Source organism: Rhipicephalus sanguineus, chromosome 2 (assembly GCF_013339695.2).
Source record: "Rhipicephalus sanguineus isolate Rsan-2018 chromosome 2, BIME_Rsan_1.4, whole genome shotgun sequence".
Taxonomy (NCBI): Eukaryota; Metazoa; Arthropoda; class Arachnida; order Ixodida; family Ixodidae; genus Rhipicephalus; species Rhipicephalus sanguineus.
In genome coordinates this window covers 59,938,969-59,953,525 of record NC_051177.1, presented here as the reverse complement: position 1 = coordinate 59,953,525, position 14,557 = coordinate 59,938,969, and the positions used below count along the sequence as shown (strand labels likewise).

At 42.6% G+C, this 14,557-nt stretch overlaps 1 protein-coding gene across 3 annotated transcripts in view; it reads right to left on the bottom strand.

Moving 5' to 3' along the window:
- Positions 1 to 462: 462 nt before the first annotated feature.
- The window catches only part of LOC119383067 (WD repeat-containing protein 48), a 46,371-nt gene continuing 32,276 nt past the window's right edge, over positions 463 to 14,557 (bottom strand). The window contains exons 18-20 of one of the 3 annotated variants that reach the window (XM_037651058.2): positions 11,238 to 11,291; positions 7,916 to 8,117; positions 463 to 6,673 (exon numbers count right to left, since the gene is read on the bottom strand). In XM_037651058.2, coding sequence (XP_037506986.1) covers positions 6,581 to 6,673; positions 7,916 to 8,117; positions 11,238 to 11,291 — 349 coding nt within the window. In that variant the 3' untranslated portion in view covers positions 463 to 6,580. Of the gene's footprint in view, positions 6,674 to 7,915; positions 8,118 to 8,464; positions 9,782 to 11,237; positions 11,292 to 14,557 lie in introns of those variants that run through there. The other 2 variants (XM_037651059.2, XM_037651060.2) reach the window with 2 other exon arrangements.

Sequence of the window (14,557 nt, the reverse complement as noted above, 5' to 3'; positions counted from 1 at the left end):
ACCTGATCAAACTTGAGCCAGTAAAAGACTAGAAAAACTATTTGTCCCTTTTTACGTAATATACTGCTAATCTCCCCAGGTGAAGCTATGTACAAGCAGTCCTTGTACAAGCAACACAATATGGTCACTTAACAGTGATTTCGGTGTACCACTGTGTGACAAACGAGGGCAGGTCTCAAAGGGGTTACACTTAGGCTGAACTTATTTTTGTAAGCAAGCAGGAAGAACTGCACAAGTGAAATGCAAGTTGCAACATAGTAGCACAAGAGGGCAGTTGTATAACACTGCCAATGTGTGGTTGACTGTGTTTACATAACTTCGGAGTGAACTAAGAATTTTACATTAAGCAAAATTAAGTTCAAATTTTAAAACACTTACGACGTACCAGCAGGAAGGTAATGCCGTACATGCTGAAACAGGCCCCCATGCAGCACGTGATGAGTAACAGTAAGACGAGGCAAGAAAAACTAAAAATCTTATTTAATTTCCAAGCAAATACAGGTGCTGCTGGAAGTGACGACAACGCACCGTCAACATGGAACAGCACAGTTCTCATTATTTTGCGCCCGCTTTGACTAGTAACATGACATGATAAAGCTGTGACCAAACCCTTGACATGCCCTTGAATACACATGCGTGTAAATTGCCAGAACTTTCTTTTCCTCGTATGGCTGCTGCAAATGCATGTCACGGCACACGTATAAGGATGTACACAGTTGCCCGATATGAAAAGGAACACTTGGTTTGGCTCTCAGTCTTTTTCTCGCAGTAAAGTGTCGCACGTATTACTGAACACAAGTACAAGTCACATTAGTAACAATTGACGCTTTTGCAGTACCGATTTCAATATTGTTAGATGTTCCCTTTTACATTAGATCTTCACGTGCACAACACCCTTCTGGTGAGATAACCGTCTGCCACATTTCATGCTTTGTGCAGGCAACTGTCACTCACGCATGTTCGATAACGTCACATGTGTAGCTCTGCAACACGGCAGCTGCAACTAAAGATGTCTGCGGCCATAGTGCCACCCTGCCATTCACCGCTATTAGTACATGCACAGAGAGCATAAACCACTGTCAATGATAGTGCAGTGCCAGAAAACACACGGTACCAGCGATGACAGCTTGCAACAGGCTCTATTTTAGTCGAGCCAATTCAGTGCTCTGAAGCTCTTTACCGACCACACTTTATCTGCGAATGGTGCTGCAACTTAACCAGAGAGTTCCAAGATTGCTTCATCAAGAATGTCAGCATTGCAATACCAATGATTCTTGGCTAGCAATTGATATGTGCATAGGTGCAGACAGCCGTTCATATTCAAGAATGTGTGTGACAACAGCATGTCGGATTTCCCAGCTGGCGGACAAGTCATGCTCTCGGTGAAATAAAACCACAAGCAATTCAAACTTAAACGCATTTTCAGTGGTGTTCAAATAATTGACGGCCATTTTCACAGTCATTAAACAATGTTTGCATTCTAATATTAATAATGTTGGCACACAGTCATTACAATCCATGTTACGAAGCATTGCTCATTAAAAGCACAAATAGAGCATTAGGGAGCAATGTGTAGCTTGTTCGCACACTTGGAGCTTTCAGGATTGTGTGAATGGTTGCACTTAGGCCGGCAAAGTGCGACACCCTGAGTGACACAGCCTGTTCTATTGCGCAACTTCTCATGCCTGCAGGCATAAAACTTATGCTTTTTCTCTGTATGTATAACTGACCTATTTGAAACCTATTGTACACTTGGATTTATGAATACTGACTATTCGATTTTAAAAGTGGGCCAAATAGGTCAGTATTTGATCTGTCATTAAAAAATTTAGAATATTTGCTCAATCCTACTTGTTCATGCTGCTGGTGTACATAGAGGTGAATGACTGAATAGCACAATGGCCAGAGATTGCACTTGCACATTTGCAGGGTTTGCAGAATTACAAGCACAGGACAATATTACAGTGGCAGACATCATTTTACCATTAATTAACAATGGAACCAAGAAATACTGAGTAACATAACTTGTCCATCCAGCACAAAAATGAGAAAAACTGTGTTTCAGGAGTTATATAAATGAATCCAAAAGTTGGGCTGCACTAAGAGGAAAAATCTACACACACAGTACAGAAAAAAATAAAGAAGCAACGTTCGTATGCGCTAATAAACAAACTGCGGGGCTAACAAAACGGCTGTGACAAAATGCTTGGGTAACACAGCACACATTGCACAATTCAGTTTCTACACATACAGTACACACTGCATCATCTAGCTTCCATGCATACATTATAAAATAGGTTGCATGATCCAGCTTCCACTCATGTCTGAAATATCACTCAAGTCATGTGTCAAGCACGCAGTTTTCAAGCCACCCTGAAGATTCAACTTTTATACATGCTCTGACACTGTGTGTTTACTGCAAAAATTGCTCTCACAGAAAGTATTACGTCAAAAAACTAGCTAAACTCAAACCTGTACACGAAATTTCCACAGGTGACTTTGGCAGTAAACAACAAACACCTAAAAAGTACTGCTACAACAAATCTGCAATTAGCATAATGTTCGTCCCCATCGGAGATTTCAGCAGCCATATGGCAGCTCTGCATCTCGGAGTCGGACACAATTCAACTGTGCAAAGCAGAACCAGTGCACAAGACGGCTTGAACTACATGCAGCAAACTATGCAGGCACTGACGCCCTCGCAGTCTCCCCACTTACACTTCCCTGTTTACATCAACAAACATGCAGAGGCAAATAAATAATGACACTTATTGTGTTGCCTTCTCAAAGGCATTCCAATGTGTTGAGAGGCATTCTTATCATTTATACTGTTATAATTATCTAACTGATGCAGCACATTGCATTTGTTAAGTGCACACTCTAGTCGAACGAGTGAGTGCAGAGGCGAGTTCCATGCTAACAAACAAAATGGTCAGTATTTTTCTGGTGAACTTTCGGCCTCGACAATGGGAGACTCCTCCTGAAGAGGAGATATGCAAAACTGCACAAGCAGCTTTTTAAACGCAGCTTGAAGGATGCTAATGGACAATTATGGAGCTCAAGCTGCTTGTTACGCACAAAAAAGCTTAGAAAACAGGGACACGAGGACGCAACACCAAGAATAAAGCATGACTAAAATATTTTTGCACCTATCATAAGCATTTGTATTTACGTAGCAGAAATAACAGCTCTGCAGTTTTGGTACCCAAGAACAAAGGGGACGCAAGGCATGAAACCCACCCGAGTGGTAGCTTTCCCATTCTCGCTCTCGGCTAGCAAGTCATTGCTTACTTTTTCAAGTGCGAAATCCACTGCTTTAGCGGTGGCATTTCAGCCACGTGGAAAAGTTTGCTTGTTGAGTTTTGCATAAAGTCTAGTGGCTGGTGTGACACTAAGGCATTAAATATGTGTCCAATTTGCACATGTGAAGCTAATCCAACATCGGCATTTGGTAGACTAATAGGCCACACTACGCTTACTTCTCACGTACACTGAATTTATCTGAAATGCCGTATAGTGCACTTAAGAACACAAGCGCACCAAATCTACATCCATGCCTTTCAATCCCCTGACAAAAAACTTTAAAAGGAAGTACAAAAATCTGCCAGTTATTGCTGCTTACCGAGAGGCAAGTGATACAAGCGAACTTATTTGAAATAGGAAGAGTTGAAGCTAAGTTGTGTAAGTCAGGTGTACATTTCTAGGGCACAAGTGCACAACAGACAAGGACGAAAGGCAGACACTGCAATTGCTAAAAAGCACTCAAAAAAAGACAAGGACAATGAAAAGGTTGACATAACAGGAGCTCAATTCATATTGAGGGCTGTTTTGCAATAACCATGCAAATTTACCAACTTACCCAACCTGCCACACTTGTCAGAGAAACATGCACGCGGGCAATGCCGTGTGTGTTCTTGTGTCCTCATCTGTTCATTCAGGATGGCGGCTAGCAGCAAATCTAAAACTGCCTTTGCATACTAGTTATTTTCGTTAATAATCCGTGGCTACAAGTATAAACGGCAACAGAAAAATATAATTAGTCCTAGCCAAGAACACAATTACCAACTGCAATAACGCATCAATTAGATTGAACCGAGAAGTAATTAATTTGCTTGTGTAAGGTTACTGCGGTCGCCATTTTATTGGTAGTGCCTTTTCCACGTATGCATATGTAATTTTTTTCGTTGCATGACTACAGGATAGCACCGGAACTTGCATCGATCCTTTGCCTTTAGCACATTTGGCAGTCGGTGACACATTCGTTAAATACACAAACGTACGAACTAAACTCTTTCGCTCTGTCCTAAACACAAGCAGGGCAAGCATTCTTGCAACATGACTCCAAGGCTTATTAGTGAGCAACACTCAAGAATTAATTATTATTGAACAACACTGCTTTTTCATAAAGCTGTGCAGCACACATTGCAAAAGCATGCATATGTAGATGGCAACATTTAAGCGCATTGCATTTCAGGAGCTGCACACCTCAATGAATAGGACATACATGGCCAACCTCGGCAGCAAAAAGAAATGTGCTATAATGCATTGCACGGAAGGTTGCCACAAGTGACGCAATCACATACAGTACCAGTACAAACATGTAATATTCTCAATGATGGTCAATAATTTTGACGCCGATTACTCTGTTTCTGGCAATTCAATTAATAGTTGTGAAGATATCTTGAATGTTTTCAGGCAAATCGAGAAACTAAGGGAAGCACTAATAATTCAAACTGCTTTGGGGATCACTGCCATAATGAAAATATCTACATTGCACACAAAACCTGCAGAACTGCATCAGACTCGCGTGATTGCACTTTGTGCAGTGCCATATGAATCTTTTGCTTGTTATTCACATTGCCTGCCTAGTCACCAACAGCTCGCACGTTGCGGTCAGCCATCAACTATCAGTACGAGTTCATGCTGCACAGAAAGTGGCCTTATGATTAAAATACAGTTTACAGAAATATTAGTGTACTGCCTCTCAAGCCCCATTACCAACATAATAGCACTCTCTTCTTTTCACAAGTCAGAGACTACAATGAAAATAAATAGCATCTTGCACACAACAGCGTTCCCCTATTGCTATCATCATGGGCTATTCACATCCAAGAACACTGCATATCACAATGGTCCCATTCGGTCATGTCTTTCAGCATAACAATCCTCTACTAACTTTCCATTTAAGTTAACACGGCAAGCTGAGGCTAGCCTTTCAGCAGAGTTCTTTATTTCCAAAGTGGTAGCTCGACCATGGTGCGTTGGGTACTTTAAGAGTTACCAGCAGTTTCAGTATTGTACAAAAGCTAAAAAAAAATGTTTGCAACACGTAACAACTAGTTCTGGGTCGAGCACAATGTTAACATTTGCTGATAGGCCTGTTTGTGCTGCACTGCTGTCAGCCATGCTACACACAGACTACTGACAGAACAGCTTTCAAAGCTTAAGACTTCTGCAGTAATGTATATGCGTTAGACAGCACCGACAAGCAGCAATGCAGCAATTACACTACTTGCAAAAGATCCTTGGCAGTAGGGCCTGCGTGGAATTTACAATGATGGTTGATTGCTAAACAGATGCTACAGAAACAGCAATGGTGATCAATTGCATAAAGCTAAAAGAACATTCAAATAAAACAAGTCTGCACTACTGCTGCTCTTGGTAGGTGACAAAACATATAAAATTTGTTTGCAGTTCTGAAAAAATTCAAGGCAGCTTGCACAATTTTTTTTTTACTTGCAGGCTACATAATATTAAAAGAAAGCCATGGACTGCTTTTTAAATGACATGTTAAAATTTAACTTTGCTGCTGTAGTTTCAACATGTTACAAAGCACATTTTATCAGACAGATAACTGAACAAAGACCCCAATTCCTTATTCATAAAAATTTGCTTGGTTAAACAAAGAGCTCACTTAGCAATCCTCTGGCGTAAATTAAAGTATCGGTTCAAAGCTCCAAGGCAACGTTCTGCTGGACTGATCTGTCATCTTTACCACCGATGAATGACTAGCAGTGCAGAACATGCCACACATTGTGTGCAGGAACACTGAGAAACAGGGACGCTGGGCTAAACAAATGGCCAGGCAGGTTGCTCCCTACTGCCAAAGATGAGAAAATGAATGAGAAACTTGCTTTCAGTGCTACCGACGTCAGCGCATGAGCTCCTCAAAAGTGTACTTGCATTCAGTAAAAGTTCTCTACCACTCTCTCTGAAGGCTGTAAGACGCCAAAGCCACACATTTGATGTACAGGCTTGGTCATGCCAACGTGTCGAGAAAGAGTGAAAAAAGGCGCAATGTCACTGTTTCTGTATAAAACACAGCAGCAGGCTGTTGTAGGAGCAGGAGGCGAAGATGAAAGCATGACGTCGATGACGATGGGTGGTAGGGCACCTGGGGAGCATACGACCACTTCCCAATGAGCGGGAGGGGGCCGTGTGCAGAGAAATGGTGGCGAAACAGGAAGGAGGCAACTAGGGCCCTGTGGTCCAAGCGAAGTGGTGGCTATCACAGAAACATGGTGCCGACGGCACGGTGGCAGCTCTTGCGGAGGAGAAGGCTCCACGCCATTGGCCGGTGTCACTTAATCGGCCGATAGTGAAGCACCAGGTCTGCACCGCTTTTCCATATGAAGTGGCGAACTGTTCGCAGGTCCATAGATGGATCTAGCACCTGCACATGGGCAACAAGTTATCAAACTAATGGTTTTTACATCTCAAATCTACCACCCATGGCTGCAAAGTACACTGCAGTGGAGAATTGCACAGCAGTAGAGAGCTTAAGCATTTAATATGCTTCAATGTACGAACACGCATGTTTTTGTGCTCCTGAGCTCTATCATATGCTTATTAGGAGTAGCAGCTGTCACACCGATACTTGGGGCCTGACTACATGAACATTACTGAACAGAAACGGGACAACCGTTCAAGATGCTCCCACGCTTCCCAAATACAAGTGACAACTGCTCTCTCAGGAACCTACTCCATCGGAAAAAGCCCATGCAGAATATTTTAACACGAAAGTGTTTTATGCCAGGGCCCACCACGACTTCACTGACGTATTTCCGTCATGGATATGAGGTTGCTAAAATGCACACTAGCAGACGAGAAAGAAAAAAAATCTGCCACCTGGAATCGAACCCATGTCCTCTCAGTCCGCGACGATAGGCGCCTGGTGCACTACCGACTATGTCATCGGCACACATGCACGAGGCTACAGAAGCGCGCCTTATATCTTTCGCACGGTGCTCTCTGTTGGCGAGGCGGGGTGGTGCCGCCGTCTATGAGTGATAGAGTGAAGCACTGCATCATAACACTAACGAGCGCCGATAGAGAGCGGTTTGGCGACGACGCAGTTAGAGCATGTCCTCTGAGATTGCGGGCCGGCAGAGAAACCTGTCGGGATGTAGAATGCCTTCACGCGTTCGCGGCTCAAGCAACGAATCTCTGCCTCCTATGTTGCTGAAGCGCAGTGCGGTAGTGTATGCATGAGCACAGGCGTGGGTTACCCTATTGCTCGGGAGCACACATCGTGCCCTGTCTCTCCTCAATTAACGATGCCTTGAAGAAGGCATCGTTAATATTTGCACGGGATTCACTATATGCTGTGCACAGGTACATGTTAACAACTTCAGCTACCACAACAGTTGAATCATGACCACGAGCATTAGTCGTCGCGATGAAGATGTGCCGCTAGGCGTCAACGTGGGTGCATCCACGTCAAACAGCGCCATAGCTGCCAAACACTAACAGACATCGTACAAGCTCTCGTAGACCAATGCACAATAAACAATCAACTACTTCTGTGAAGAAACGTTTCACTTTCGTGTTATACTGATTCCTATGATGGAGGGATCAGCCATGTATTTTTTTAACATTATCGATCAGGTCCTTGTACTAAGCTAATTGCGCCTACCTGGTCTTGGCACAGCAGTTCAACCTTCTCCTCAGCAATAGAAGCTCGCTCATCGTCCGTGGCGGTACCAGTAGTGCCGTTGGAGTCACCACTCCTGTCTTGAGTCTGCGAACTTGAGTCTGATCCTGCTCCCATAATCTTCTCGTAGACATGCTCAATCACCTTGCGCACCTGTATCATGTCACTCGCTGACAGGCGCTCCCTGCACATTGCGCAAGAGGCCAACACACGAAGGACATCATCCTTCTGCCATTTTACTCTCTCCACACCGCCAATGGTGCAGCAAGCAGCGAAAACAGAATCAGCATTGTGGGCATGCATGCTTTGAAATCGTGAGACCGGGGCTGCTACTGCCAATTTAATGCTGGCGTCACACATGCGCTCCCAGTGGTCGTTCGGTGCTGTATTTATCGAGTCCGATTCGAGTTTAACAGTGTTCGCAGGTGTGTCACGATGCAAAAATATAACTTTTACTGCGTTGTTTCCACAGCAAGTTACTCACTTTTTTCAGATGTGTTGGCTTTTCATCTCCATCAGGCAGCTCGGAAAGTTAAATAAAGACAGCTTTCAATGACCGTTTGAGCACATGTGCGACACAAGATGCAACTCAGATGACAAAATGCCAAACAAAACTTATATTACGGGCCTGATGGCTCGTAACAAATATAATGGAGTGCAAAATAACAAAGCATAACTTAGTGTGCAGTGAAACATCAGCTCTGCACTATGATATATACCACTACTGCCTTTTCCTTCTAATTGGACAGTTTTGAAATATAGTAAGCCTCATTCAAACAGCTGCTTTCTGCTCCATCCCAGCGCTTCCATGTGGCTGATTTCAGTTATGCTATAGGTCCTTTCCTGTTTGGTTTCTCTTTAAAAAAGATGGACTGCAGGCCACTACTTTATGTTTCTATCCCTGTGCTCTTGAGAGCAGCACCCTCTTGGTAAACAACCAATCAGACAACTTCGTAGTGTGGCTTGGTGCCACTGAGAGGCCCTCCACTAGAGTTCCAGTATACGATGGCTGCCAGCCGTTGTGGCAGAAAGCCTGCCTCAATTTCTAGATCTTTTTGCGACAGTGACTGTGCACACTTGTTGAATTCTGCAGAATTCTATTGTGGATATGTAAGCAGTGGTTCCAGGCTGACATTTATTTATGTTTATGTTCTTTGCTAAGAACACAGTTGGTGTTTTCGCTTCAGTCGAACCTAGGTTCAGCCGGACAACAATTTAGCAAAATATGCGCACACCACTGCCACACCGGCATATCTCCACATTGTTTTTATGATGATGGCAATGCGATGAGGCAAATGACAGCTGCGTGAATAAGGCCTTGCTTTTTTAATGCATGAGGCCACCACTTGAAAAAAAGAAAAAAGAACAAGGCTACTAAACTGAGCATGAGCAGATGTAGCATGGGGGTTGAAAAGTGCAATGAGCGCATAACATTTGACATTTGTGCAGTCCACAAAGGAAAACAAAGCTGTTTGTTTTTTGTTCTTTGGCTTACTGGTGAGCTAAGATTGTGCGCGTGAAGCAGTGAATTACTGTGCAGGCGGTCAATTGGTTCTTCAGCGTGTTGAAGCCCAGGAAAATCTGAATTTCTTTTTTTGGTCTAAGCATGCAGCAGGCAATGGAGAAGCACACAGAGAACCTTGTATGACGTACACAGTGCACGTCTATATTTTTTATTAGTTATCTCAAGCTTAGCTAAGTTTAAGAGAAATTACTGTTTCGTCTGTGGTTCAGCTGTTTGAAAAGCCTTCCAAGGTTTTTGCATCCAACTGTAGCGCACTGCTTTCTGTACCCACTGCCTGCCACCAAGTGGCATTCAGTGTTTCTGTGTCCCTTCCACATCGGCCTCTAAATAGGGTTAATGAGAAAAGTTGGGTTTGTTAGTGCTTTTTACAAGGGCCGAGATGTTATAGTTGGCGTAAATACAGATGGACACACTGGAGGATACAAAGGATGCAACCTCTAGCAAGGACCAAGGGCACAAAAGAAGAAACACATGGGAAAGAATACTAGTGACGAAGGATGCAGAAGAAGAAATGCACAGGATGTGATGATAGCACCGAGTCCAACACACTCCTTCACGCAAGTCCTTTGTGTTGCGCTAGTTAAAATGTTAACGTTTGCTAGTCCCCTATGCTGTTCTTTCAAGCATGGTTCCCTATGACGTGAGACTTTTTATCTCTCTGTGCACATGCGACTGTCGAATCTCCTTATCACGGCAACAAACACCTGTTCGTGCCATGGAAGGCAATTGGAAGGAGTCACAAGTGCTGTCGGTTGTGTGTGCCCCCTCAACCTCTTCCCAATCTTAGTGAGCGGGAACACGTGTTGCATGATACCGATGGCATGTGCCTCTTCACCCAAATACACATCCTCTTCTTTACAGCCTGTTGAAAGGCCAACTGTTATAATACCACTTTTGCAAAACACTTGTGCGGCACGCAGAAACCACTACACCCACCTTAACCTCACATGTACACGCTGTTGCCTGCAACACGTATGCAGATGCTCTGTGCTTAATAGTGCCTTAGAAAGTGTCAACTATTTCCTTGCTGTAGCATACACATAAATGAGTTTGCTGACATACGAAAGAAAAGATGCAATCCTAATCCGTCGATGCTTACTCGGAAAATCGAGATGTGGATAGAGCATAGAAATAACGCCGAATTTTATTTAATGTCGCGCAACAAAAATAAGGTATTCACAAAAATGTCCATTATACACGTGGTTATAACTTCTCTAAGGGTACTACAGTCACTAAAAAACAAAACAAAACAAAAAAACAAGTGCAATGCTACTGGGACTATGATTTTACCTGCTCATGCTGTAGCTTCAATTAATTTTGTATTGCTTGCTTTATTAAAGTCTTTGGCAATGATGACAATGACAGAGAGACAAAAACGTTCATAAACAGAGATAACTAGTTCACAAAACACTCAGTATATTTCATGGTTCATTGCTCCAATCATCAGCTTCTCTCTGAAAGTAATCTAACCCAGTTTAGCATTTCAGTAAAGCTCTGGAGCTACCATAAGAGATGCCCAGTTGATGAGTACAGCTCACGCCATAAACAACTAGCACAGCATATGCTATTCGAGTAAAAAGTAAGGTACCATGTAGAACACTACAGAGGGCCTGGCAGAGATCGTCTGCGTTCCCTTGTCTCAATGAAAGCACCGAATGATGGACAGCATCTGACATAATGTCTTCTTGTCGATATTGTAATAGATAAAAGTAAACCATAAGGACATACATAAAATTGCTCTCAGTATTACTAGCAAATAAAAACCAAAACAACGCTCACCTCCGAGCATGTGCTGAAGTTTGAGGCCTCGGTAACGACGCGTAGCAGTCGGAGCTGAAAAACAGGTGACCTCACACAATCTGCCACGACTCTGCTGCTGCTGTCACTCAGAACTACTGTAGCTGAAGCGCATATTTTGCTCCGATAATTTTGTTGCGACATTAGCCAGAGGTCATGTGAGACAATACTGCTGGTAGAGTCTTTTATCTTTCAAGACGAAAAATTCGCTGAAGTGCCAGCAAGTGGGCAAACCTAACTTAAAATACCAGGGTAGCTGTCAAGCTGCACGACATGCGACTTTACTCACGGAACAGTGCTACAATCCTTAGTGTTCATTGGAAAAAAAAACCATTAAGCAAACTGATCGCTTTTTTTATGGTGCAGGAGAAACGAGTTAAAGGGGCCCTGCAACACTTTTTGACATGGTCAGAAAACATGGCTGATTTTTGTAGTCGAGGCTCCTGCAAACATGTGAGCCAGACGTTGTAGCACAGCACACGGCATGGAATTGACAATTAAATTTCAATGTCAGCTAAAAATCGCTCACTCTTCTCTCGACAAATGATGTCGTGTGCCCAAAATCAACTGCGTCGTGTACTCAAAAGCACGTGGACATGGCCGCTGAATGATTTGAGTGTCATGAGCTGCATAATTACCACATCTTGCCAGCAGAAAGGAGAGAGAGAAAGCACCTAGAGCATGCAAAGAATCACTGTAACTACGCTCTTCTTGACAGAATCTAAAAAATTTTTTGCAACAGTTGATCCGTGAGGCAATAAATTCCGATAGTGAGATGATTCAGCGATTACTTCGAAAAGTTTTGCAGGGCCCCTTTAATGTATCATTGATTAGATGTAAAATACGTAATGATGCTCTCTGTAAGCTAGCCATAGCGAAGAAATCTCCACTGCGCCAAGCTAAAATACCCATGAAACATTCTTAACAAAAATCATGCTAGTCATTCATCTAAAACAATTATAGTAGACGTTGTGCACATGCACTGTTTTTAATCTGTGCATTACCTAGCCATCAGCTGCGTCTAAATGTAAGCTGCTGTCTGGTAACTAATGCAGCAATAATGTGACTGAACGTTTGACGTGTATGAAGGTTAAGTGCCTAGATTGATATAACGAATGTGGCTGTTTGTAGAAAAATATACGGGTAAACATTAAATTTGGCTGTAGTGAGGTCTATACCAGGAGCCATTCGCAGCACTGCAAAATCTAAAGCATTTTTTACACACATGTTAACAGTGTCCCTTCACGAAGAAACATGGCTGCTCAGATAAAATGTCTCATATTTACAGACTGTACACTGGAGGAGGACTCTCCACGAGTGTCCATTTCTTCTTCTATTTTGTTTTTACAGCGAGCAGAAAGCAAAAAAAAAAAAAGCTTTAGATGTAGCTGCAGACATCAGCTAGTTGTGGCTATCTATCAAAATGGAGTTGCTAATGGGGTGGCTGGTTTGACACAATTACGTATGTTGTGCAATAGGTATGAATGTGTTGTTGTCTGTCTATTGCTTTTGCACCCTGTATAACATATGTATTCACAACAAAGCATATTTTGGGGAAGGGTACTTTTGCTTGATAAAATGCAGATTGTGCATAGGCCCTTATATTTATCGTGCCTTATTTTAACTATGATTAGGAAGAGATATGATTAAGAAGAGCATACACTGCTGATGATGATGTTCCAGCTGGAGCATGCCTGTCGCGCACAGTTGACGCGCTGACAGGCAAGGTGAGGGGTGCTGAGCATAAGCGTTTGAAACAAGCAGCAAATGATGGATGATGCTGAGCAGAGAAACCCGAGCCTTAGCAATGAAGGCTGCATGATAAGAGACAGGTGCTGAAAGTCATCAGGCTGAAAGAATACGCTGACAGCACAAAAAATCCACCACCCATCACCACTGGAAGCCAAATGCGAGGAGGACGTCGAGCTTTGTAGAGTGAAAAAGGTCAGTTGGAGAAAAAGACATGAGCACTAGCTATATATTTGTAGAAGATCTGGCCATTGTAAGAGTGCAGCTGATATTTATGCCCTCGCCACAATGCTGTGGTGTGAAAGTACAAAGCCTTTAACATGTACGTCACAGATAATTCTGTCTGAGCTAATTGTTTGAAGGATCGCACACTACATCAAAACATCTTTGTTTTCACTGTATAATCCAATGTAAAAATATAAGAAACATTCAGTGCGATTGATTTTGAGCTGAATGTCAATCACTTTATACATAGGAAATGCTATATTGCTTTCACTATTAGTCGCACGGAATTACTTAAAGAAAGACTGCAAGTGTCCTCTTCCTGCAAAAAAACATGTTGAGAAACACTGTCTTAATGCTGAATTCCCTCTATCATCATATAGTAGCCGAATTAGGTATAAGAATAGTAAAAGCTATTAAAATGAAACTAACAAGACATTCAATTATGGGTGCACATTGTGAACACTGTACAGGCCACTGATGCCCATTCTGTCTGCACATATTTCAAATTTATGTATAATATTCAGAAGGAGAAGAGAAGGCATGAACTGCTGTGGACTGTAATGTAATGGCACGCAAGCAGCAGTTTATTTTCTGTGCTTTCAATTGCCAAAACCATGATATGATTATGCAGCACATCATAGTGAGAAGACTCCGGATTACTAATATGACCACCCGGGGTTCTTCTATGTGCGTCTAAATCCAAGTATACAATAAAATTGTGTTTCATTCTCTTTGCACAGAAAGTGAACATATGCCATGTTTGTATCTATGTCCCAGATCCGGATCTTATATGGCACCTGCCATCCCTATGCCAGCGTGGAAAGTGACGAAAACAGAACCAAGCGCTACATTAGAGATGCAGAAATGACACACTGAAAAGGCACGACACAGAAGAAGCAGGTAATGTAACAAAATAAGGTAGCAAGGAATGAACTCAAGAGATAAATGTTTTATGATAATTCAAGAGGCTTTAGTGCATGAAGCCTGCTCAGGATGTCAAAAAACACAGTGATACAGGACAAAATTTGCCAGTGATGGTTATTCATGTGTGGCATGCAAGCATAGCACAGAAAAGATAGATCATATTTTGTTAGTGTCTTAAAGTATACATCCAAAAGTAGGCAGGAATAGCTTTGCTTTAAGAAGGGGGGGGGGGGCAAATGTAGAGCTTACCAGTTCACTCACTTTCAGTTGTGCAACTGTCTGCATGTGGTTTTGATATAATAATGTCACAGTGGAATCACATTGCATTAATTTCTCTGGCAAGAGATGTCTATCAGTAGCGAGCACTATCATGACCGGCCAAAGTGAGTCAACCAACAAACTAC